Here is a 24321-nt window from a genome sequence, read left to right as displayed (position 1 = left end):
GTCGAGGCGCGCGGTGGGAACACCCTGCACTCCCTGCCAGGGAGACGGCCGGCACAATCAGCCACCGAGAACTGGTTGGTGCTACTGGTGGGCAAAGGCAGTGAGGCCGACCCAGCGGGCGACGCGGAGGGTGGCGCTGGCAGCGTGAAAGGCGTCTTTGTGCAATACGGGAGGGGAGGGTGGGGGTGAGAGAGGTGAGCGCTGAGTTCAGACTTCGAGACTGAGGTCTGGGAAGTCGCCACTCGCTAATTCCCAGCCGCGTTGGAAAGACTCGGGTAGTTCCGGCAGGGGGCGCTATAATGCTGGAGGCTTTGGGTGGAGACCATTAAGTTTGCTCTTCCTTGAAACCCGAGAAGGGAGAAAGCGGCTCCCAGAAAGCAGGAGGGAATTAAGGGGTTTGCCTCCCCGCCCCCCTTCCCTAGGTGGCGAAGAGATCCGGGCGCTAGAAGGGTGCAGCCCACGCGGGGCGCTCATTCTGCGGCTGGGGGGTCGGGCGTGCGGGCCCGGAGGCGGAGTCTCTCTTCTGTTCTCGGGTGCCGACGAGGGGGGAGAGCAGGGCGCTGCTCTGCCCTTCCCCTGCGCCCCGGCCGCGTGGCTTGCGGCTTATTTTCCCAGCTGGCAAGCGTCGCGCTGCAGACAAGGGAATGCCTGTGGTGAGTTGTTTATTTTGTTGAAGTTTGCGGTGGGCCAGGGGGACGTGGGGGGCGTGCGGCAGGCAGCGGCCGGGACTGTTTTGTTTAGGTCTCAGTCCACCTGTGTGGTATAAATCTGCCAGCCCCAAGCCGGCGGGGTAAGAGGGGGTGTAGGGTGACAAGTCCCGACGCTCCAAAAGGCCGCTTTTAGCCACTTGCAGACCTAGAACCACATTTGATTCTCCGCTTCTGAGATCAAGTAGAGCTTAGCTTACATTACATCCATGCCCCGCATCGTTGTTTCTCGCATCCTCGGGCTCCCTCAAGGGCAGGCAGCGCCTACTACCTGGGCGCTAATGTTCCTTGAAGCTACCAGTCCTGGTTCCTAAAACAAAGGGAAACTGAGGTTTTCATTTGAGGAGCCCGTGAAATTAGAGGTGACTTGTTCTGGCTGCTTCTAGTGTAAAATTCTGGGATCTGTGGGATCTACCCAATACTACAAACTAGGGTCTGGGTTGGCCAGAGTTTCCTAGACTTGAGATCGGGGGTAGGTAGGCGATTGCGTCCCAGGGGAACCTAGAGGAACCCCCGGGGCTGATGGAAGCCCCGGCCGCGGCTGCTTTTGCCTGGAAGAGCCTAAATACATTAGCGAACTGGTAAAGCTTTTAAGGCCTTCTCGAGAGTGAGTGGCCGGCTAATGAGAGGTTAATTTTGTTTCGAGAAGGCTGCACTGGTTTCCTGAGATAAATGGACAGGAAGCGCATTACCTCCGCGTTGGCAAGTGGCTCCCAAATGCTTTTTGCACCTGCCGCTTTGAGCTGTACGAGCCACGGCGGAGCCCGCAGGGATTTCGGGAGCGGGTTTGTGTATGCTAGAGTGATGAGCCCCACGCACGCCCTGGGCCATCTCCTTCCGGGGGCGCAGAGCTCACCGGGCCTCTGGGACTGTTTTCTCACACCCAGGTCCTACGTCTTCCGGAGCTCCGGGACCCCCTGATCCCGCCAAGCCTCTTCCAGGAACTGAAGGGTTAAGAATGATGTAAGTACAATTGCCTCGGGGTTGTCAGACTTGGGGGGCTATTTCAACCCTGGCATTAGGTACACCGAGGACCAGGGAGCAGCCTGGAAGCCTTTACTCTAGAATGGGTTGCACACATCGCGACCCACGGTTTGATTACTGCCTTCTCTGCGCCAGGTGGTCTGTTAAGCAGATGCTTGGTTTCTGAAAATGGAGATATGTTAACAGAAGAATTAAGACATCTCAAATAGATTCAGGAAAAGATATCTCATTTTTAGAATCTATTAATTTTGTTGGCATGTTTTAATTTTAGCCTCTCACACGTTCCCCCCGTGTTTTGCTGGGTTCTTTGAATTTACTGTACTAGCCTCATCTTTCCTCCTGAAAACAAAGACAAGGGATAAAGAATACAAGTGTCAAGAAACAGGCTGAATTTGTCAGTTGTACAAGCTGTCACTTCACATTTTTTTTCCCTGATTAAAATGTGAAACTTCTATAAGTCCTCGATTTTGTGTCCTGGCTCCCAGACTTTTCTTTGTAGAGTCTTAAAATCCTTCCTTACTTGCTACTTTAGGAGCAGGAGCAATGAATGCGCTATAAGTGATAATTTCATTCACCTTGCTCTTGCTTTCCACAACGATTGCAGGTCTTGTGAACAGTCCGATTTTATCCGAGGAGTGTACCATTGACCTAATGTCTTGAAAATAGGAACCACCTTGTAGTTTAATTGTGAAAATTAACATTTTCCTCTAGCTGGCTGAACACTTACACAGCAATAAAAAATGAATTGTTAGGCTTATAAATCTTGAGCTTGTCAAATTTTACAACAGAGGAGCAATAAAGCACCTTAGAAAAAATTAAGTTTTTCCTCTAAAAGAACAATTCCATTTCATGACACCAGAATTGCAGTGACTAGAGGGCGCCCTCTATTGATAACAAAAATTTAGAGCCCCATGTATTTCAGGAACAGGATATAAAAGTGGGTAGGCAGAGAGGGTGGCATCATACAAAGTCACAAAGGAAAAGACCTACACTAAACCGAATTTGATCCTTACCTCTTACTTGTACGTCTTGAGGTATGATCAATAAGATGAGATGTTTCTCTCATAAAGATCTAATTAAATCTTAGGTTAAAGAAAAAGAAATATTTTAGCTTTTGTTAGCAAAAATACTTTGAAAAGTGCTTATGTTTGAGTACTTTTTAAAAGGCATCCACCAGTATTTCTTTAACTTTATTTCATTGATTATATGTAGTACCTGCAAAACAGTTAATTTTTGCTCTCATAGTATTTAGTCCATAGTATTATCTAAAAATCATATCAGATAACATCCCCTCTCTCAAAAAAAGTCATTTCTCCAGGCAACTCTGAAGCTGTTATTAAGCATATTGTGGCTTGGATTATATCTTGGGCAGTGAAAGGTGTGTTTACCTCTTGAGTCATCAAATGTGTAATGAGTAAGTAATGAAAAGTTACAGTAAAAATAGATAGGCATCCTTCATTAGAGACATAGTGGTTTGTACAATTCAAAATGTATTTATTGAGTAAGCTGGAGTGATTGAAGTTTTGCCTTCATTTACCCTGATCCATTGATTTAGCACATCGTAAGATGTAATATTAATATTAAGGTATCCCTGCTTGAGTGAAATTCCTAATTAGAGGTTCGGAGAAACATAGCTGTTAAAGTTGTGAACTTCAATTTGACTATAAGTGGGTTTAAAATAGTAGTCCTGAGCCTTTGGCCTTTGAGGCCACTCTTGAGATTAGATACCACTTCACACCTACTGATAACAAAGTGGAACCTATCCTCAATCTCACAAACATGCTTTCCTGTATCTCCACTTCGCAAGCTCTTCTATGGCAGATAATTGTTTTTTTTTTTCCATGATTTTTAGATCCACCCAATAGCAAAAGTAGAAAATGACCTGCCACTGAATTAATCTAATAGACTGTGAAAATTTGTGGAAAAGCCACTGAGCAACAACAAATCATAGCTTAATTACACTGCATTAAAAACTCACCATCCTCATTAATCTAATTACACTGTAACTGAACACGTTGAAGTTTGCCCACTCTTAGACCCCTCCCCGTAGCTTTCAGGAAGGGAAACGTCAAAGAAACAACACTGGAGTCGCGCCCACACCTGCCAGCGAATGGGGGGGGGGGGGTTGTGGGGTGCTGACGGGTACCCTTCCAGACCGTCGGGTCTGCTCCAGACCGCGGGTCACATTCGAATTTCCAACGCAGCCTGACGCTAGCTTTAGCAAAATTCCCCAACACATTCGAAACACGGTTCCGCAGATGTGACTGGCTGCGAGGGAACCTGCCGCATGTCTCTCCAAAAAGTGCAGACTTCCACCAAGGAGCCAGAAGTGGAAGGACAGAGAGGGTGGGGGTAATTAAAAAAAAAAAAAGAAGCGGGAAGTTGAACTCAGTCCCATTAATTCGAGGAGAGGTCAAAGGTCGGTTCCTCTGTAACGCCGGCTTTAGAGAACTGCGGTCGCCTGTTTCTGTTGGGCGCGAGGAAACTGTAAATCGCGGAAGGGGGTGGAGGCGAGAGAAGAGGAGGGAGCCGCAGGGAGGTTGGGCCGGGGCGCGGTTGACTAGACCCACAGTTGGAGGACGCGGAACTCGAATTACAGAGTAGGTTGAAAGGAAGGCGGTGCCAGGGGCTGCTTCGCGTCCTGCGAGTGGCCGCCTGGGCCCAGCGGCCCGCGCTTGTAGCCAATGGGGGAGTAAGGGAGGGGCGCGGCCGGGGCTGAGGCGAAACGGATTGGCCGATATGTGACGGGGCGGAGTGGCAGTGCGGGGCTGAGATTGATTGACCGCGGGGGCCTCGCACAGAGCTATCCCGGCCGCCGGCGGCTGCTAGTGGAGACTGGGCGCGCCTCCAGTGGTCCACGCCCGCCGAGCTCACGCTGGCCCCGGTCCGGGCGCCCGCGCGTTTGGGGCCGGGCTCCTCGCTCGCTCGCTCACGGTCTTTGTGTCTTTTCTCCCGCCCCTCTCCCCCCTCCCGCCGCCCGTCACCGCGATGCCGCTGCGCCCCGTTGCCGCCGCCGCCACCTCGCTCCGCCCGCCGTGCGCTACTCGCTGCGATCGTGGCGGCGGCCCGACTCCGTCGCGGGCCTGAAGGAGGAAGAAGAGGAAGCGAGGCGCGTCCCCCGGCCCATGCCGCAGCCACGGCCCCAGGCCCGCCACGGCGCCCGCGCCGCCGCCCTCGCCGGAGCCCGCGAGACCTGTATGGACGGGCATGGGCTTGAGAGCAGCATCTTCCTGCGCCGCCGCCGCCGCCGCCTCCGCCGCTGCCGCCGGGGCTGAGCAGCGCCGCCGCCCCCGGCTCTGCCCGCCGCCGCTGGCGCTGCTGCTACTGCTGCTGCTGAGCCTGGGGCTGCTCCACGCAGGTACGAGGCGCGCGCGCGAGGGGAAGCAGCCCCGGGGCCGAGGGCTTTGTTCCCGGCCCCCGCCCGAGGGGCTCTCCGGGGCGGAAGGGCGGCGTGGCACGCCGGGAAAGGCCTCGCGCGTCCCTGACACGCACCTTGGCCGGGCTCGGGGCGCGGGGGTAGGAACACTCCCGCCGGCCGTGCGGCACGCCCTGGGCGCCGGGCAGAGGCCTCCCCGCCCGCCTTCCTCCTCCTCTTCTTCCTCTGCGGGGCTCGGACCGTTGATAAATGTGTCCTCCAACAGCCGCTTATCAAAGATTTAGAGGGCGGGGGCGGCGGGGGCTGCGCGCCCCAGACAAATGCTCCGGATGCTTTATTGCTCTGTGCATTGGTGTTTACTGAAAGTCAGGCTCGGATCAGGTTTCCGCCGCCGCCGCCTCCGAGGGGAGACAAGGAGCCTTGTGCTGCTCCGCCGGAGAGGGGGGTGGCGGCGAGGCGAAGAAATTGCACCAGATGGAAAGGTTTTCCCCCGAGTCTGAAAACCTGAAGGTTAATCGCGAAATAACTTAAACTTTCAACTTCTCTACACAGTGATTTCTGTCATGTTTGCGAAAGCTGCTTTTAATTCAGTTTTCAACCTCTTTGGAAAAACTCTTGCTTGGTGGCTAGCCGCCTGTGTCCGGGTTTCAGGAAGGGTTGACAGATCTCACGCTGCTCTCTGGGGGTCGGCGCCTTCCTCATCGAAGCTACAGCCAGAGTGTGTTCTTAGCGAAGTGTTCTGCGGATGAGCCTTCTAGCACGGGACACCTATTTTTCTGTTAAAAGCGTTTCCTTAACAGTGTTTTATATCCGTTCATCTCAATAAAATGGAAAAAATCTAGAAAACTCTACACAAATAAGTACCGTTTCTAGGAGTTTGTCTAGACAACTTTTTCAGTACCAAACTTTTTCAGTACCAAAAGTTGAAATTATTTTTCACTTTTGAGAGTAATCGCAGCATTAAATAACTTTTCCTTAGAGGATATTTTGGCCTATGTTTGCATGACAGCAGTCACAGCGCTCTGATTTGGAGACTGCTGAGCTTTATAGTCAGCTGCGCAAAGTAATTCGAAGTCATACTACCAGCTATGCTAAATATCTGGGAGGTTTCGAAGTAATGGGGGAATTTTTGAAAAGACAGTTTGTATAACTTTGCATTCTGATGTAACAGCTGCATTTTAAAACTGTCACTTGGGGAAAATAAACTGAAGTCTTAATAAATGCCTGTAATAGTAAATATTATGATGATTAAGGCTCTAAATTGATGACATTAGAACCTTCAAAAAATTGTGTGATTTTGCTTAAAATTATACAGGACATTTTCATGATTGTCAAAAGAAATTGTCAGAAAAGTTTTGTTTGAAAAATGTATCCATAATGTCAGAGTATTGGTTTCTTGAAATGGAAATTGAAGTGCTAGGTTAGACTGTTGTCCCTCTTGAATGCTTGGTTATTGTTTCCCTTTGTTGCCATAGGGCCCTATGGTGGATTGGAATGTGGTCCTTGATTTATTTTCTGGTCTGTGAAAGACAAAAGAAGTTCATTTAAAGGTTTATAAAATTGAGGTGCCTTCATTCAAGCATTTGGAATGTGAAACGCCTCTTAGTATCTTAATGTGTGTGCCTTTACTAAAGTCACCATTAGATTCAATCAGCAATCCTTGTGGTAAGTGATTTGTGTGGACAACTTGTTGGAGTGGAGCAATTAATCTGGTTAGAAGAGAGGCCTCCTTTTGAGAGATTTCTTTGAAGAGCAAAGCTATTGAAATGCAGGGGCTGTTTCTCAAAGCAGGGAGCCTAGCCAAGTGCTCCTTTGCAGATGGACTACCATATGCTTTATGCCTGGGTCCATGTAAATTGCCTTTGCACCCCATGTGGCTCCACATTTTACTTAACTTAAGCATATCTCCTGTCCTTTATCATAAATTGGTGACTGTGCTGCAAATTTACACACATGCAGGCCTGGCATTGAGGAAACTGGCCTGAATTGTGCAGTCTTTTATGTCTGAAGCATTAGTCACAGCTTTAGACCCAAGGAATCCTATTGCACTTTCATTAATTGGAGTGAAAACACTGTCACACCAGTTGAAGATAATCTGACTTAAAAAGTAGAGATCAGTAATTACAGATTTTAAGTTTTGCCTTTGGGAAAGGAAAGTGTGTTTTTATTTACTTTTTTTTTTTTTTTTTTTCTTAAGCAGATCTCTGCATTTCCTGAATGGAGATCCAATATGGGAGTTATTTGCTTACTCATACACTTCATGGCCTTCTTGGCTACATCCTTGAGATTGTTTCTGCTCTGCATTGTTTTGGCATTTTGACAGGAGGCTTACTTTACCGCTTGTAACAGGCAAAGTGTGCATTGTCATTATAAATTCATGAAGCCTGGATATTTCTGGGTGTATGCTGCAAATTAGTCATTATACAGGAGCTTGCCATGGGGCTGAAACTGCTGACCCAAATGCACTTTCTACCTAGTTAGCTCTCCTCCCTCCCATCATTTCTATTAGACAAGACAGAAAACTTACCCAAAACAAAAGAGCCCAAGGACTTCTGTTTTATGTGAGATTTCTCAGAGGAATCAATCAGCACCTATCTGCTACGAAAAAGGGAGGGAGACAAGGAGGCAGCGGTGGAAAAAAGCTGGAAATCTAAATTCTTTCAGCTTTTTTCCTTTCTGAACAGTTGCATCTACAGCTGTTTCACATGTTCTTCTTACTTTAGGTTTTTTATGACTATTTGAAATAATTACAAGTAAATGTATGCTAGCATGGATTTTATAGACCATAAAAAGAACAAATAGGTACTACAAGTTTAGCGGAAAGTTCTTGTACTGTCAGTTGCTTGTAGTCTTAAGAGCTTTGGGCTATTTGAGTGAGCTCCTCCAATGAATCTGATTTTAAAAGGGAAAAAAATTGATACAGTAGTTAGGTCTTTTTAAATGCTGTTCAAGTAAACAATATCCTGAGAATCAGGAATGCAAAGGAGATTTGTGGAAGGACATATAGACTTGAGGAAAGACCTCAAATCTTAACTACATACTCACATAAGGGTAGAGCCAGGACTAGGCTTTTGCCTTGGTTTTCCCATCTGAAAAAGGGCCTTAAATGCCAGTGAGGGTGGCAGAGTTGTTTGGTGTTTTTGCTTTTTGAGTAAAATTAGCTGAAAAGACATGATCTTCTTGGAAAGGTGAATTCTATAAATATCAGAGCTTCTTTTATCAACTTTGGAATAAAAAAACAAAATAGAAGGAACACATAAGATGTTCTTGTAAACTTTTTTAAAGTGCCATTTAAGGATTGTGTAAATCCATACCTCCAAAATATTTAACTGTTTTAATCTTTTTTCCTCAGGTTAAAGTGAATACCCAATGTAAATTTCAACCTTTTCCCCTGTTTGGTCATTGAAATTTAAAAATTGAGGCTTATGGGTGTCCTCAAGGTTGTCAACCCGCACCTACCATTTTCTCCCCAAGTAAAACCAGAGATAGCGATTGCAGTTTATTTAATTTAGTTTTTAAGGCAGTTTGACTACTGAAAAGATTAAAATATTTTCCTAAAAGCAGTAGTGAGCTTAGTTTTAAGTCATTATCAGATGAAATCATAAGTCTTGATATTACCCTGAAGTTTATTATGCACACATATTGAAGTAATTATGTATTTAATAATACATTACTGATTTTTCCATCCACCCCACCCCCACCATCTAGAACACAGATTCTAATGTCTTTTATGCCTGAAAAGGATCACAAAGGTCATTTCAGAACAACCTCATTTTTCAAATGAAGAACCTGACACTTAAAGGATTTAAAGATTTCCTCCATAGTTCAGAGACCACTGATGAATACACTGAATAGCACAAATATGTGTTATATAGTTCGTTCTATAAAATTTGAGGTGAATAAGAAAAATATTTTTCTCTGAAGCAATTCCATTGGTATCAGTGAAACAGAATATTAAAATTGCTTAGAACACGTCAGTGACCTAGAGAATTTATTGGCAAAACACTATTTGAAAGTCACTTTTTAAGTAGCAAGACAGTGACATTTGATATTTCATTACTTCATGTAACTTTAATAATTAAGCTTATCTGAATTACCAATTTTAAAGAAAAAAGTAAAGCGTATATATATATATATATATTTAAGAAGTCCATTACTTAAGGTTCTCTGGTTCTACTTTGAAGGGAAAAAAGACATAATTGGTGAAATCTGTCTGCATGCTAATTTCAGTGTTGTGTATTCTTTGATTTACTATCCTTTTACAGGTAAAACATCTTGGGGCCTGGGATCCTAGGGTGGTGTGTGTTAAGGGGGACGTGAATACCTAGCTTGGTTAATCACTTGAATGATCACAATCTATGGTCACTTCATTTTTTAAGAGAAATTTATACTTTGTAAAAACCAAGATGTTGTCAATTTATATATAATAGGTTGAGAAACATCCCTCAGGAAATTCAAAATGCCTGGGCATTTTCTTGATTTTCTTACCCTGCAGCTGCACTAGAGTCAGGGAAAGGTGTTTTAACTAATCATTCTATCTACACTTTAGGGTTTTCCCCCACCTGAAGCGTGGAGACTTTAATAATGGTTTGATGCAAAGACAGTGCTTTCCAAAGCAAATTACTAATGCAGTTTTCAGAATCAACACAAAGTCCACATCTTTAACTTGATATTAGATCCAAGGATTCTTTTACAAAATCTATATGTATAAGCAAAGTTGATTAAAAAATATTTTATTTACCATTCCCTTGTAATTTTAACCTAAACACTGAACTAGATTCATGTTCACTAACATGGGCTGTGTTTGTTGTTAACTACATGAAGTTTTTCTCCCAGTGAGAGGCAAAAAGCAAACCTATTTCTAGTTTCTGAAGGCCTTCTTAAAATAGGAGAATATGAAATAGAACAAACAGTTCCCAGGGGAGAATATCATTTTCTCAAGCTCAGGAAGTTCTGAAGCATTTAAAATTTGTTTGGTCTTATCGTCTTTCCCATAGGTGACTGCCAACAGCCGGCCCAGTGTCGTATCCAGAAATGTACCACGGACTTCGTGTCCCTGACTTCGCACCTGAACTCTGCCATTGACGGCTTTGACTCTGAGTTTTGCAAGGCTCTGCGTGCCTATGCTGGCTGTACCCAGCGGACTTCAAAAGCCTGCCGAGGCAACCTGGTATACCATTCTGCTGTGCTGGGTATCAGTGACCTTATGAGCCAGAGAAACTGTTCCAAGGATGGCCCCACATCCTCTACCAACCCAGAAGTGACCCATGACCCCTGTAACTATCATAGCCACACAGGAGCCAGAGAACATAGAGAAGGGGACCAGAACCCCCCCAATTACCTTTTTTGTGGCTTATTCGGAGATCCTCACCTTAGGACTTTTAAAGATCACTTCCAGACTTGCAAAGTGGAAGGGGCCTGGCCACTTATAGATAATAATTATCTTTCAGTTCAAGTGACAAATGTGCCCGTGGTCCCTGGATCCAGTGCTACTGCTACAAATAAGGCAAGTATAAGTTTCTCCCTTCTTATAGCCTACAACTTTCCAATGTTTGATTTTTCAATTTTTGGATTGTAATATAAGATAGAGCTTCAAAGGAACTTTTATGGGTCTTTTTGGAAAAGAGTTAACTGGGTTGATAAAGACTAAGTAAAAATTATTTAGGAAGGATTTCTCTCTGGAATTCTAGGCCTTGTGTAAAATGTGGTAAAATGTGGCTCTAAATTTAAATAGGCAATGGTATGAAAAAAATAAAAAGTAAGCAGTGAAATTGAGTTCTCTAGGGAAAAGACAAGCCTATTTAATGAAAAATGTGTGCTTTTTTGGAGATTCCTTTTTAAGTGCATATGTATATGACTCTTCTTGAAGAAATCCATGTTCATATTTATCAGATTACTAAAGTAGGAGTTCTGAATAAAGAAAGCCGTCAAGCCTGAGGCAATGACCCATCAGGAAACATTTTATTGGAAATTTGGAAGCTATAGTAAAATGTAATGTCCATAAACCAGCTTTCCAATGGCAAACCCACAGTGGTGTTTTAGTTACTCTGTGGTGATCAGGTTGAGAATTGGATATTGCAAAGCAGTGATACATAATCCCCATGTAATCTCTGGATAGCATTTTAAATCAGAAACTAAAGGAAGACGCCAACAAAATTAAGGTACGTTTACCCAGCCGAGCTGTGAGCATGTGTGGTTCTTGTTTGTTTTAAAGAAGCTACTACTAAATTGAGATCCTCTAAGGCACCCATGTCTTAATGCATGGATGTAAAGAAGAGAGCTACAAACTGGATTTCCAGTTGCTCAGCAGCATTAAATTCAGTCATGAGTAAATAAGGTAGTCTTAAAAGGTTTTCCACAAAAATGTCCCCAGGTATCTAGCTCCTTCTCTGCCTTCCCCCAACAACAAAATCACCATGATACGATCTCATTTTGTTTCTGATTTCCTTTGTTTATCTATTCTCTACTTGGTTTATACTAAAATAGAATTGAGGAGGACTAAGCTTTTGTCATACTTAATGACTGTTCTTTTGATTCTTAGATATTTCTCTTGCTTTCAAACATGTGTGGCATAATTTCTAAGTGAATTTAAATTATTTTACTTGGCATTTTGTGGAGAGAATTTTATAACACCTCTGGAGATATCTAGAGACACCCAGGGGTGTCACAAATCTAAGATTAAAAGTCGTTGCTCTGAACAAAGAAGACTGTTACACTGGTCCAGACATCTTAGGGGAACTCCAAAATATTTACACTTCAACACCCAATAAAAACTCAAGCTTGCTTTGCCTTTACCAAATCCTACATCTCAAACTTCGCTTCCTCTGTTTTTTTAAGTATCAAATGATTTTTTTCTATCTGTATATTAAAATGTGTTTGCTATAAGTTACAAAGTTAAGCAGTCTTGAAGTTATATGAGAAACCATCGGCAAAGCTTCACCACTGCTGCAGAGTGAGAGGGAACAAAATCTGGGGGTGGTCTTCGGGAGAAAAAATATCATAAAAAATTCAAGAAGTCACTTCCAATTGGAATGGAGAAAGTCATCCTTGATTGTGCAAATAATTCAGCATTTGGAGGGATTACCTTTAAGCAGTACTATTGAGATTAATAAGTCTTGTGTATATGGGGAAATATTAGTTCTTTTATCAGGCTCAAAGTTTTATTTTCCTTACTATTTATCCAATCACTTCTGTTTGTCATTCAATCTTTCAAAATTCTGCTTTCTGCCAATTTTGGTGAAAATATTTGGAGACAACCAGTTGTTGCATGACTATTGTATAAGTGGAACATTTCACTCAGATCATTCTATCTCAGTTGTTGTGGAATCTAGCTTTTTTTTTTTTTTTTTTTAAGAAAATAAGTAAAAAGTACAACTTTGCTTTCTCCCTCAGTTTGGTAAGAATCAAAGGTTTACCCATTCTGAAAAGAAGGGTGGGGGTAGTTGTCCTCTGACATAAATCCAGGCAGACAATGAGAATGCTTGGTTTTTAATTGCACTATTGGAAAGAATTTCCTACATCTGGTGACCATGCTGCTCAGCAACAAATTACTTTTTGGCTTCATGACCTCTGGTAGTTGGTTTCCCCCCTTCTTTTTGTAATTCTCTCCAAAACCCCCTAAAGGATAAGGACTGTTACTGGTGACTGCTGAGGACCTGCCTCAGTGCTGGTGTAACCTGCACTGGCAGCAAAGGCAGTGTGGTTTCCTTTTACCTAACCAAAGCCCCTTCCACCAAAAAGAGAAAAAAATACCCTTTGAAAAGTTCTAAAGCAATGAGAAAATGATGGTAATAACAATAAAAACAATCTGAGGCAAAAAGTACATATGAAATAAGTTCCCAGAGAGTTCTTTTTTTTTTCCATTGATATCTAATTTAAACAAGAAAAAAATCAGAAGATTTCTTTTTGTATCACTCTCAGTTCTACTGAGATGGTAAATATAATAAGCCAACTCTGTATGTTGTGGATACTATACCATCCGTTTGGCCAGGGATTTTTACAACTGGTATGCTACCCTAGTTTTAAAGACTAATCAATAATCTCATTGAAGCTTGCTGACTGTCATACTCAAATGGTTGTATTTAGCATCAGTGCATTTTACTGCCTTCAGCACTGAACTGAGGCACTTAGCTGTTTGTGCTCTTGAGGTCCCTGACATGACAGCTCCTTGGAATCTGGAATCTTGAGCGGCCATCTTCAAAGCCAGTCTTTATGAACTCCACCTGCCCCTCAGCCCTGGCCTTTCCCTCATCACAAAAAGACAAACCTCAGGGGGGGAATGTTCTAAGCAAAAAAAGAAAGAAAGAAAATGAAGTCATCTGCTCTCAAGGGCCCATTTATTACCTAGCTAGGCCTTTTCCTTTTCCCACTTGGCAAGCAGTTTGGGGAGACAAAACCTTCACTGTCCACACTGGACTCTGCTCACTTGTCTGCTTGCTTTTCCCCCTTCCCTGGGAAACAGGCTGGCTTTCTACTTGGTCACAGTGAGCTCAGTAGGCTTTCTCCAGGTTGCTGGGTTTTTCTTAAGCCTGTGGAGGAGTCTGCAAGTTGGTTACCTTGCCAGGTAGGTATGTTCCTCAGTACAAGGCCAGGTCTGGCTTTTCATCTCTCCCAGGGAGCTGCAGGGTTTCTGGCACAGCTACACAGCTCGGCAGAGATCCACATCAGTTCTGCACCATCTTCTCCACCTTTGGCTGTGAGAGGCAGCTTCAGGCCCGTAGGCACTGGAGAAGAGTGGAGATGAGAGAGACAGGATTAGAATTAGCAGTTGGCCTTACAGAAAAGGAAGCCAGTTTTCATTTGGGGAGGAAGGGGTAGCCACAATTTTAACTCTAGTGGGAACACATGTATGTCAGTAGCTTTCTTGGACTTGACACAGATGAATAAACCATCTGTACTAATGCTCGACTTCTGTACCTTCTCTGCCCCATTCTCTTTGCCAACACTACAGTCTCAACTCCTGTTTACTGTATCACTGAAAAGACTCAATAAGGATTTGTAAATGCCAGGTTACAGAGACTGCTTTTGGAATACTTCAGTTTCTGAAAGGTTATCTGTATGAATGTATTCCTAGTACATGCATTAAACTCACCATTCTTTATAGTGCACTTGAAATTCCTTTTCTTAAAAACCTAGGGAATGTAGTTACTGTACATCTAATCAATAGTATTTTTTTTAAGATTTACTTACTTATGCATATAGAACTGTGTACAGGCCAGAGGTGCAAGGGGTCACCAGAGATAGAGTGGAGGAGAGCAGACCAGGCAGGCTGACAAAGTACACTGCTAAGGAGAGCAGAGGGTGATACAGGAGAGGTCTGCGCCATGTGGATCACCTCCCTGGCCAGGGATAGAACTGGTGTTGAGGCAGCTGTGGCCAGCTTTGTAGTGCTGTGCTTCAGCCCCTTGCACCACCAGGGAGGGCCCTAATCAATAGTATTTTTAAACCCTTTTTTTTTAAAACATCTTAAAAAATATATAAATACCTTGCTCTTTTCTTTTAGTGTAATTATGTCCTTTCCCATCTCTCTAGTTTTCTTATCCTATACTTCAGTCTCAGTAAAACAAAATTACAAGTAGCAGGAGAGGTTGGGGGTGACAGCAAGTCCTTCTTAAAATCTTTGCTATACTTTTCCATGGTTCATCCCTTCGTGAAAGTTGAGTCACTTAAGGCATTTGACATTTGGGGGATGTCGGCCATGCCAGATGACTTAGCCAGATGAGCAAGTGCTCTTGAAGTCCTCCCATGTTCTTGGTGTTACTGTGGGCTACCAGTGCCTGGTAATCCCTGTGTAGTAGCACTCATTGCTTGTGCAAAGTCTAGGAAGAGGCCTTGCCTGTCAGGATGTGTGTGTGTGTTTTGTGGCTCATAACTACCAAACTCTTTACTATTTTCTCAAAAAATTCCTGAAAACTTCAATGGCTGAGATGTAGAAAGACTTCCTTCATTTGGTTCATTCTTGCTCATTGTCTTGTCAAAATGTAAGGCACAATATGTTCTCTTAATAAAACACTTCCTAATGCTGTGCTCTTGAAACAATGTTATAAAACATTTAACATTTTTATGTAAAAAAAAAGAAAACACAAAAACTGTGTGTGTTCCTAGTGCATGAGTTCCTAGTGCATTGCTCCTTTCTGATGTCCTTTAGTTTGTATTTATTGTTCCCACAGCAGCACATAAGCGTGAAAAGCAGTGTGCTGGATCATTCTCGGTCACAAAATCAGAGCCAGACATGCCTGCATTGCAAAGATTTTTTTTCAACTGTCATTTTCAGCATATCTCTATTGAGGTTTGGAAGTCTATCCTCTCTTGACCTCAGACTTACTGCATTTTTTGTAGCTGTTTTTATAGCACATTGTTTTAATATCTTTATGGAGACCCTGTGAGCCACACTGTGGTGATCATTCTTGAAATTTCTAGGGATCATTGACAGGGTTGTTTTGAATATGTGGATACCATATATTGCATGCAATGTTCTTAGACATATGGTGTTTTCTTCACCATAAAGAGCCTACTTGTTCAAAAAGGTGTAAACTATCTTGACAGTGTAACTATACCTTAAAATCTGGGCTTGCTCTTATTTGCTATGATTATTTATGTTACATAGATAATTCTTGTCATTTAAGGTTTGTTCCTTATGGTTCTAATTTGGGGGGGGGGGAAGCTTAAGTATTATAAGACCATTAAGACATACTGTGGAACAGATTGGAAAGAAATTTGCAGTTGTAGCTTTCCACTTGGTGTAACCATTTCTGTGATAAAATGTGTGATTGACTTGATGCTGCATTTAAACTACTAAGCATTAGAAGACCTACTATGTGAGAAAAGCAGAGGTGAATGCAAAGTCAGTGGAGAATTACAGGGTTTGTGGTAAAATCAGCCATTTTAGTCCTGAAATGTGACACCAACTTGCTCCTCCCCCCCACAGTGAAAGTGCTCCCTCACCTCCCGCACCTGTCCTTCCTCCCTGACACCCACACCCATGCTACACCTAGAACCCTGCTTCCCATTTTTGAAAGGTGGTTTGTCTTTGCGTAAGTACCAAAAGATTTTCTACAATTTGACTATCAAGTCACCAGTTCTTAAATTCATTTTTCAGGGCCCTGTCTGTTTTAAATTACACTAAAGCATCTTAGATAGTCTTATCTTCCCCGAATGTAATTTATTGTAGAAACAATACCGAAACATTAAGTGGTAGTTGTTGGAAGAGCAGATATTTTGGCTGAAACTCCAAGTGGAGTGTTCTTATTTGTCTTTTTCTATTTCTTGTATGTCTCCTGTATTACAAGGTCTTCTGTTCAGGAGATACTTGACTGTCTCATAGTTTCAGCAAATTGCTTGGAAGTAAAGGGATTTTCAAATGCATATGAAAAAAGAAAGCAGAAAGAGGACAAGAGATTACTAGCTGAATGATGGACCATGTTGTGAGATAACTGGGTCTCTTTGATTATTCTTTATGCTGCACATTGTAAACAAGGTATACCTTGTCCATGGGTGGTCAGGTGTCCTGTGCAGTAAGTCTTATAATTATCATCTTTATACTTACACAGTATGTACTTTATACTTTATACGGTGAGTCTTATACTTACCATCTTTATAATTTCTAGAATAAAGATTTGAAGATGCGAGGCAGAAATCATCTAAAACTTTATAAAGTTTTTATCTGCTTGTCTCTTAAATCCTATATTTTTAATCTCCATTACAGTGCCCCCCCCCTTCCTTTGAAAGGTATGGTTTGGAAGAAGGGGACTTTCAAAACGTTCATTTGTAAGAGAAATTAACCCATTGCCTGCCTGCCCCCTTGCCCCCTAGCCAGGCAGGATCCCATGTGGGTGCCATGAGCTTTTGCTGCTTTAAAACAAATGCAAACTCCACCGTTTAAACCAGAGAGGCAGGAGGCCAAGTCTGATACCCAGCTGAGAGTTAGAACTTGTTTTTCTGTCACACTTCCAAATGTCTCTCTCTACTCTGTTAAGTTTTCTTTAAGTCAACATTTTGAGAGAAAGGGGTGAGAAGGAAACATTGGAGGGCTGGTACTTGCTTTGTTGGCTTCAGTTAACGCTATCCAAACAGTTTCTGCTTGTGCGGAATGTGGTATGTAAAAAAGAGTTACCTACAGTGTTGAACAATGAAAAAATGCTATCTTACCCATTTGTCTTTATTTGTTTTGACTGCAGTAGAACTTGCTCTTCCACTGTTTTGAATTTTATGTTCTTGTGGGTGGGGTAACTTAAGGACTTTTTAAACTGCTCAACTTGTCAGTAAGTGTAAACTCAGAAACAGCTACATACATCGCACATAGAATTTAACTGCACACCTTTGTAGTAATACTTGGTTCTGTTGGGTCTAGAAAGAATTTGAAGGGAAAATGGGACCGTGGAAAGAGGAGTTCTTTGTGATCCAGCTGGCTGGGTAATTTAAAGAGTTGGAGCCAAAAGAACATTTGGTGGGGTTCTTTCAGAATTGGAACATAATATTTATACTGTGGATAGAATTGATATGACAGCACTTAAACTTCATCTGCTCTGCATTTGCTCTGAAATGGGCAGGGTTTCCTCTTTCCATTTAAAGGTGTGTGCAAGTGTACACGTAGCATGTGCGTGTTTTGTCGTATTGGTATCTTTCCCTCTCCTGGTCAGAAAAATGCAGACAGAAGAATATTGTTTTGTAGCATTCCATTTAACTGGCTTCCTGAAATAAATGGTCAGCAGTCTAACCACCTAGATCCTGAGTGGGTTTGTTGTTGTTTAAATAAGTCTTGAAATTGAACCTAGAAGTGACAAGAGCTTAAGTGTATTGTGAAGACCTTCAAGCCCTTTTACGTTTTTAATCACCTCCCAAAACTGAAGAATGATCAAAGAGGCTGTGATTTCCTAATCCCCATCTGCTTAAGAGACAGCTGTGCTGAACCTGGGCCCAGAACATTTGTCAGAGGTCCCAGTAGGGCCTAGGGATCTGTGACCCTGCCCCACCCCCTTCGGAGGGCAGTCCCTGAAGACAAGACCTGCTAGGAGATTCCTGCCCCTGGAGTTTGTCCCCCTGGCTGACCCTGACTCTCACCTTCCAAAATATTTTTCACCTCTGATTCCGAAACACTGGCCACAGCCTGTAGTACTGTGAGCACACACACCTAATTTCACCTTTACTTGACATAGTGCAGAGACTGAACGCACCAAATAAGCAAACAAGAAATCTGAGTAACTTAAGACCAAAGAGGGTTTTCTTCCGCTTTCCCAGCACATCACTTCCTTGGTCTGTAGAGGAAAACGAGCCAAATTCTCTATCTGTGTGTCTACTGAAACCTTTTTAGTCTTCCTTGTTTTAAGTGTAGAAAATTTTACTCTTTGGAAGAAAGACATTCATTCTTGCCTGTGCCTTTTATGTGTCTTCTCTGGTCCTGCTGCTTCTTCACTTTCATGCTCATTCTAGCCACTGAACTTAATGCTTTTCCCCCAGTGGATGACCCTCTAGCCGTCTCAGCTGTGGGTGTCCTTTCCCTCTGGTTTGGTTTCTTCTTTCTCCATCTGCTGCTAAGTACTTTCCAGCAGCAGCCAAGCTTTTCAATGTTACCTAGAACAGCAGTGAAGAACAAGTAAGTCTGATCCACTTGATTGCTCTGGAATTCTCTAAGTGTCCTTAGAACAGGACTGTGTGGAAAGAGACTGAGACCTCTTTTGATACCTCTTTTGAAGGTCGTAGATTCTTATAGTTTCATTCAGTCTCTAAAAGGAGTCTATGGTAAGATTTTTTAATCTGCTGCCCTCTTTAAAACAGAGACTGTCTTCCTTGAGCCTCCCTGGTGGTACTGGGATTAAAATCTCTGTGCTATTAAGCTATGGCCAGCCACTGTGGCATGAGTTCAATCCCTGGCCAGGGAGGTGACCCACATGACCCAGCAGACCTCTCCTCTCTTATGTGCTACTCCCTTCAGCAGTATATTTCCGTAGCTCTTGGCCTGTTCTGCTCCCCTCTGTCTCTGGTGAATTTTCTCACCCCTCCCCCGACACTTCTGGCTTGGATCACAGTTCTTGTCTGCATAGATCAATAGGTCTTTACCAAAAACAAACAGAAAAACAAACTATCTCCCTTATATATTAGTGTATGTATTAGTTCACTGAAATTTAACAAAATAAATTTTTGTATGTGTTAAGTTGAGCAATTTCCTGGAGGTAGATATTTGATATGCAAGCTGAGTAGTGATTGTAAAATTACATTCCAGTTCATTGAGTTCACACCTTCCTAGCAAACTTTTTGCCTTAATTTTTCAGGAACGTCACCAATTACACCCACACCATTTTGTTTTAAATATGATACAGATACTCTCCATGGTTTTACATGAAATTATTCACAGAAGGTTCAAGATGAGCAGCTCTCCTTCCCACCTGTGACTACGCAGATGCCTTCTCTTCCTTTCTCCTTTTCCTATTAAAATTTAAAAAAAAGAAAGTAAGTTCTAGATGAATTTGCTAATTTTTCTGCTTGACAGAAAGGGCTGGAAGACTCAGTTCTCCCCAGCCTTAAGTGCTCAAAACACTTTCACTTCTCAGCCTAGAGATAGGCTGCCAGAGTCAAGACTACCCTTCCAGGTTACCCTGCCAGCGGGGGGGGGGGGGGGTGGGATGGATTCAGACCAGGGAAAGTGCCTCCAACATCCTCGCTTCCTGTGGGTGTTTTCAGTGCTTTGTAGGATACGACTTATCAACATTAGGAAGACTGATCTTCAGAAGTGAAGTATAGGTATTTTAGAGCTGGAGAGAGCAAATTCATCTTTGCCTCCTTTAACACCAGCAGAATTTAACAAGGCACATACCAAAATGATGTTCCCTGTTCCAAGCTAATTTCTGTGTTTTGGTTTATTTTGTTGATCCATTTTAAGCCAAGATGTGTGTGTTCCTTGATGTAAATGTCCAGTTCTGATGTTTTAGAATTCAGTAAGGTCTTCCCGTACAGTCAGGCCTAATCATACCTACAAGTGCAAATGGCCTGATTAAACACCGATGAAGATTTCTTCCAAAATACAGCAAGCACAAATAATTGAGTGCACCTTTGGGGAATTCTGCCGTTTGAAAACGTCTGTGCAGCACTTTGCGGGGCTGCTCAGCCCTAGGAAGATCTGTCTGTCTGTGTGTTGACCAGGTGGTGCCCAGGCTGGCTTCTTTGTTGGCCACCTCCTTTTCTTTAATGTATTCCTAACTAGTAGAAAGGAAAGGCAAGTACCTCTACATTCTGACATTTCACAGCAAACCTTAAATCTTTATAGCCTTTCACGTGCGGAAAGGTTGATTTGTAGCTGTTATCTTTCCCGTCCTAATAGACCTTGTGGGTGGTAAAGATCTCAGGGAGTGACATTAAAAATGAATGAGGAGAACTGGAGTAGTTTGTGTGAGTGGGGGTTGAGAAAGACTGGGTGGGGGAGGTTTAACAAAAGGCATTGATGTTTTAAATGCACAGAAATGCCATCCATCAATAATAAATGGTGTGGCATAGAACAGATGTGCCAAATTGAGTTATTACAGCATATGGAGCAAATCATTGGGGGAAAAGTAAGCAACATAGCTGGTGTTTTTTAATTATCTATTTGAAAGACTTAAAATTTTGAATATCCTATTCCACACTCTGATAGCTGCTGGTTGGTAATACAAAATGAATTTTCAAGAAGCCCAACTACATTTTGAGTGTTTTTAAAGAATAAGAATGAAGAAATTTGTTTATTGAAAGAGCTGGGATGAAAATGCATTTTTGGCCCTTCATGACTGAGTGCTGGCTTTTTTTAGGACCTGGTACTGTAATTTGTATGAAGAATGAAATTACATTACAGAACTTAAGTCATGTGAAACTGTTACCTAGTGTTTTCTACATTTACATTGATTACATCTCTAGATGCCTCTTTGGTACATACTTAAAACTACAGAGGACCACTCAGGAAAATGCCTCTCATGCTTGGAAATCAATTCACCACCCTCAGCAGTTTGACTCAAGGGCTGTATATAAGCTCTGTGAGAATAATTTCACCCAGAAGAGAAACAATAAGTAACAGCTACATTGTCTCATAAAAATTACTCCTAGGAAATAAGACAGACAAAGGTCTTATTAGGTAAACCGGATTATTTTTAAGTGTGCATGCTGGTGCAAAGGTCAGGCTTTGGATTGTACTTGCTGTTCCAGAGGCGTGGGAGTTAGTATTCTTGTCACAGGCATAAATATATGTGTGTGAGGTGTTTGAAATAATCACTGAGTTGAAACTGCTGTGCTTACAGAAAGCAAGGGAGACTTGGTAAAATATGTGGGATCATTCCACTCATCCTAATACTGACCTTTGACTACCTTTTTGGAAACATTTAAAATTAGATCTCTGATTTGTTCCAACAAAACTTTGTTTTTCCAAAGATTAACAAAAAAGCGCCCAGTTCTTCACAGATAGGGACAATTTGGTTTGAATTCGAGCTTGTTACAGTAGAAAGACAAATTACTTAGTTGTTGGGAGAATATTAGTTGAATCTTTGAGTGTGTGTGTTCTAGTTTAAAGTAAGAATAGTGGTTATACGTTCATGACTGCCTGTTTTTGCCATCTGTATTAACTTCCAACTTTTTCACGTGCAGAATTTACTTGCATTCATCTGCTCACCTGCAAGGGATTCTAGCTTGGTTTAATAAAGCACTTGTCAGACTGACTTGTGAACCACCAAATAAAGGCATTTTACAGTACCACTAGATATCTAGCTTAATATCCCCTTCACTCTGGAAGGCTCTCTGGTTAGATACACAACAAATTTCCTGAAATCATCTCTGGTACACCTCCTTTGGGTTGTTAAGAAGGTGTTGAAACGTGAGAAGGCTGGTAGTGAAATTAAATTGTGGCTCGGGGTAATTAGGAAGGGGAAAAAACCAAGCATTTTCATAGTACATTGTCTGGCTTTTAGTTGCAGCTGCAAACAACGGATATGAATTTAACCAGTTGCTACAGTGCAGCTGGTTCAGATCTGGCTTTATAACTGGCTGAAGTAAAATGAAATGGCTGGAAAATTCCAGTCAAGTAACACCAGTGGGAACATGTGGAATTAAATAGTGTGAGCAAATGCTGGCTGAGTTAGGGAAAAAAAAACTTCAGACATAAACTTGAGGGTGGTGGTGGGGACTCCAAGGGGTGGGGAGGAGGGGCAGGCAGGGCATTTTCTGGCCTTTTTAACAAGGGTCTATTGTTTTGATTAGTTTCCTTGCAGGAGGTGAAAGGTTTCCTCCATCCAGAGTAATTTGTAGAGTGTTTGGCCCCATTACCTTCCTCCTTAACTGGAGTCACCTGATACTTTTTTTTTCCCCTTCCAGTAGGAAAAATAAGCTGTTACCTCAGTTACTGACAATAATACAAATCTCAAAATAGTGTCTCCCCCTCATCCCCGGACAGTGTTCCCACCTTGTGTAACCCAGACGGCCATGTCTCCTCTCCTATCACCTGTACCAGAGATACTGAATGTGTTGGAGGTAGAGGGTGCACAAGGTGCTCTTTTTAAATAGTTCTTATTAAGGGGAAAAATTAGGTTCTCTAAAGGGAAGCTTTGGTATTATCAGTTTTTCTCCATGAATTGTCTGTTTAATTGAAAAATCGAGAAGTGGCCAAGGAAGTTTGTTCTGAGGAGTTAAAGGGCCACGGAAGTATTCAGCAAAAAGATTTGCTGTAACTAGGTTTAGCGTATTTATTCTCTGCCAGTGCTTGGGAACTGCATTTGCCAAGTGATTTCCCTGTCACAGGGATTAACCAGTCATGTGAAACATTTGATTAAGAGACTTAGAGAAATCTTTCCTGAGGCACGTGATTGGTAGCTGTTGCTGGGATGCACCCCAACCCTATCCACACACAGACTCTGCTTTGTCTCTCATGTTTAGAAATTTAAGTTTCATAGGTATGTTGCTAATTGAGCCCTGTGAAGTTTCTTCATAATTTAGAAAAGGCTTTTTTTCCCTCAGAGCTATGCCCATGGCGTGAAGGAGACAAGATATAAATTACCAATAAAAATTGCCTTTATCCCAACAGTAACACTATTCTGTCTCAGAAAAGGGAATTTTTTTCTTGATACACATTCTCTGGTACTTATGTCAACTTTTCTCTCTCACTACCTGGGTTATTTTTATTCTCCTTAATAATAATGTGTATATGTGAGGTGGAAGTCTGGACTGAGTTTGAGTCCAGCTCTCGCCACTGAATTCTAACATGCAGAGGAACCTTAGCTGTTGAGGGATGTGCTGTTCCCTTACCTTAAATTTTGTACACGTCCCTCCCCACAGATCACCATCATCTTCAAAGCCCATCGTGAGTGCACAGATCAGAAAGTCTACCAAGCTGTGACAGATGACCTGCCGGCCGCCTTTGTAGACGGCAGCACCAGTGGTGGGGACGGTGATGCCAAGAGCCTGCGCATCATCGAGAGGGAGACTGGCCGCTACGTGGAGATGCACGCCCGCTACATAGGGACCACGGTGTTTGTGCGGCAGCTGGGCCGCTACCTGACCCTTGCCATCCGTATGCCCGAAGACCTGGCCATGTCCTACGAGGAAAGCCAGGACCTGCAGCTGTGTGTGAACGGCTGCCCCCTGAGTGAGCGCATCGATGACGGGCAGGGCCAGGTGTCGGCCATCCTGGGGCACACCCTGCCTCGCATGTCCTTGGCATGGACCTGGCCCGGTTACACACTGGAGACTGCCAATGCCCAGTGCCATGAGAAGATGCCAGTGAAGGACATCTACTTCCAGTCCTGTGTCTTTGACCTGCTCACCACGGGAGATGCCAACTTCACTGCCGCAGCCCACAGTGCCTTGGAAGACGTGGAGGCGCTGCACCCCAGGAAGGAGCGCTGGCACATTTTCCCCAGCAGTGGCCACGGGGTCCCCGCGGGGGGCGGCCGTTTGTCTTTCGGTCTAGGACTCGTGTGCTTGATGCTCCTTGTGTTTTTGTAGGGGTTGTCTTTTGTTCTGTTTATTTTTTTGTCTATAACAAATTTTAAAATATATATTGTCATAATATATTGAGTAAAAGAGTATATATATGTATATACCATGTATATGACAGGATGTTTGTCCTGGGACACCCACCATATTGTACATAATGTGTTTGACTGTTTTCATGTTCGTTGGATGTAGCGTTCTTTGATTGTATCGATTTTGTTTTGCAGTTTTGTGAAATGTTTTATAATGTCCCTGCCTGGGGACCTGTTAGAAAGCACTTTATTTTTTATATATTAAATATTTATGTGTGTACCTGGT

The 24321-nt window shown here is 43.0% G+C and overlaps 1 protein-coding gene across 1 annotated transcript; it reads left to right on the top strand.

The window, feature by feature from the left end:
• Positions 1-316: 316 nt before the first annotated feature.
• On the top strand, positions 317-24321 carry RGMB (repulsive guidance molecule family member b). The gene is made up of 5 exons (XM_004678115.2): positions 317-653; positions 1595-1670; positions 4781-5049; positions 10065-10573; positions 23347-24321. The coding sequence occupies exons 2-5, from the start codon at positions 1666-1668 to the stop codon at positions 24013-24015; spliced, it is 1452 nt and encodes a 483-aa protein (XP_004678172.1). The 5' UTR covers positions 317-653; positions 1595-1665; the 3' UTR covers positions 24016-24321.

This window comes from Condylura cristata, unplaced genomic scaffold (assembly GCF_000260355.1).
Source record: "Condylura cristata isolate star-nosed mole 26May11 unplaced genomic scaffold, ConCri1.0 scaffold00007, whole genome shotgun sequence".
Taxonomy (NCBI): domain Eukaryota; kingdom Metazoa; phylum Chordata; class Mammalia; order Eulipotyphla; family Talpidae; genus Condylura; species Condylura cristata.
Note: the sequence above shows the minus strand (reverse complement) of the source record. Positions and strands in the feature narration are given on the sequence as shown.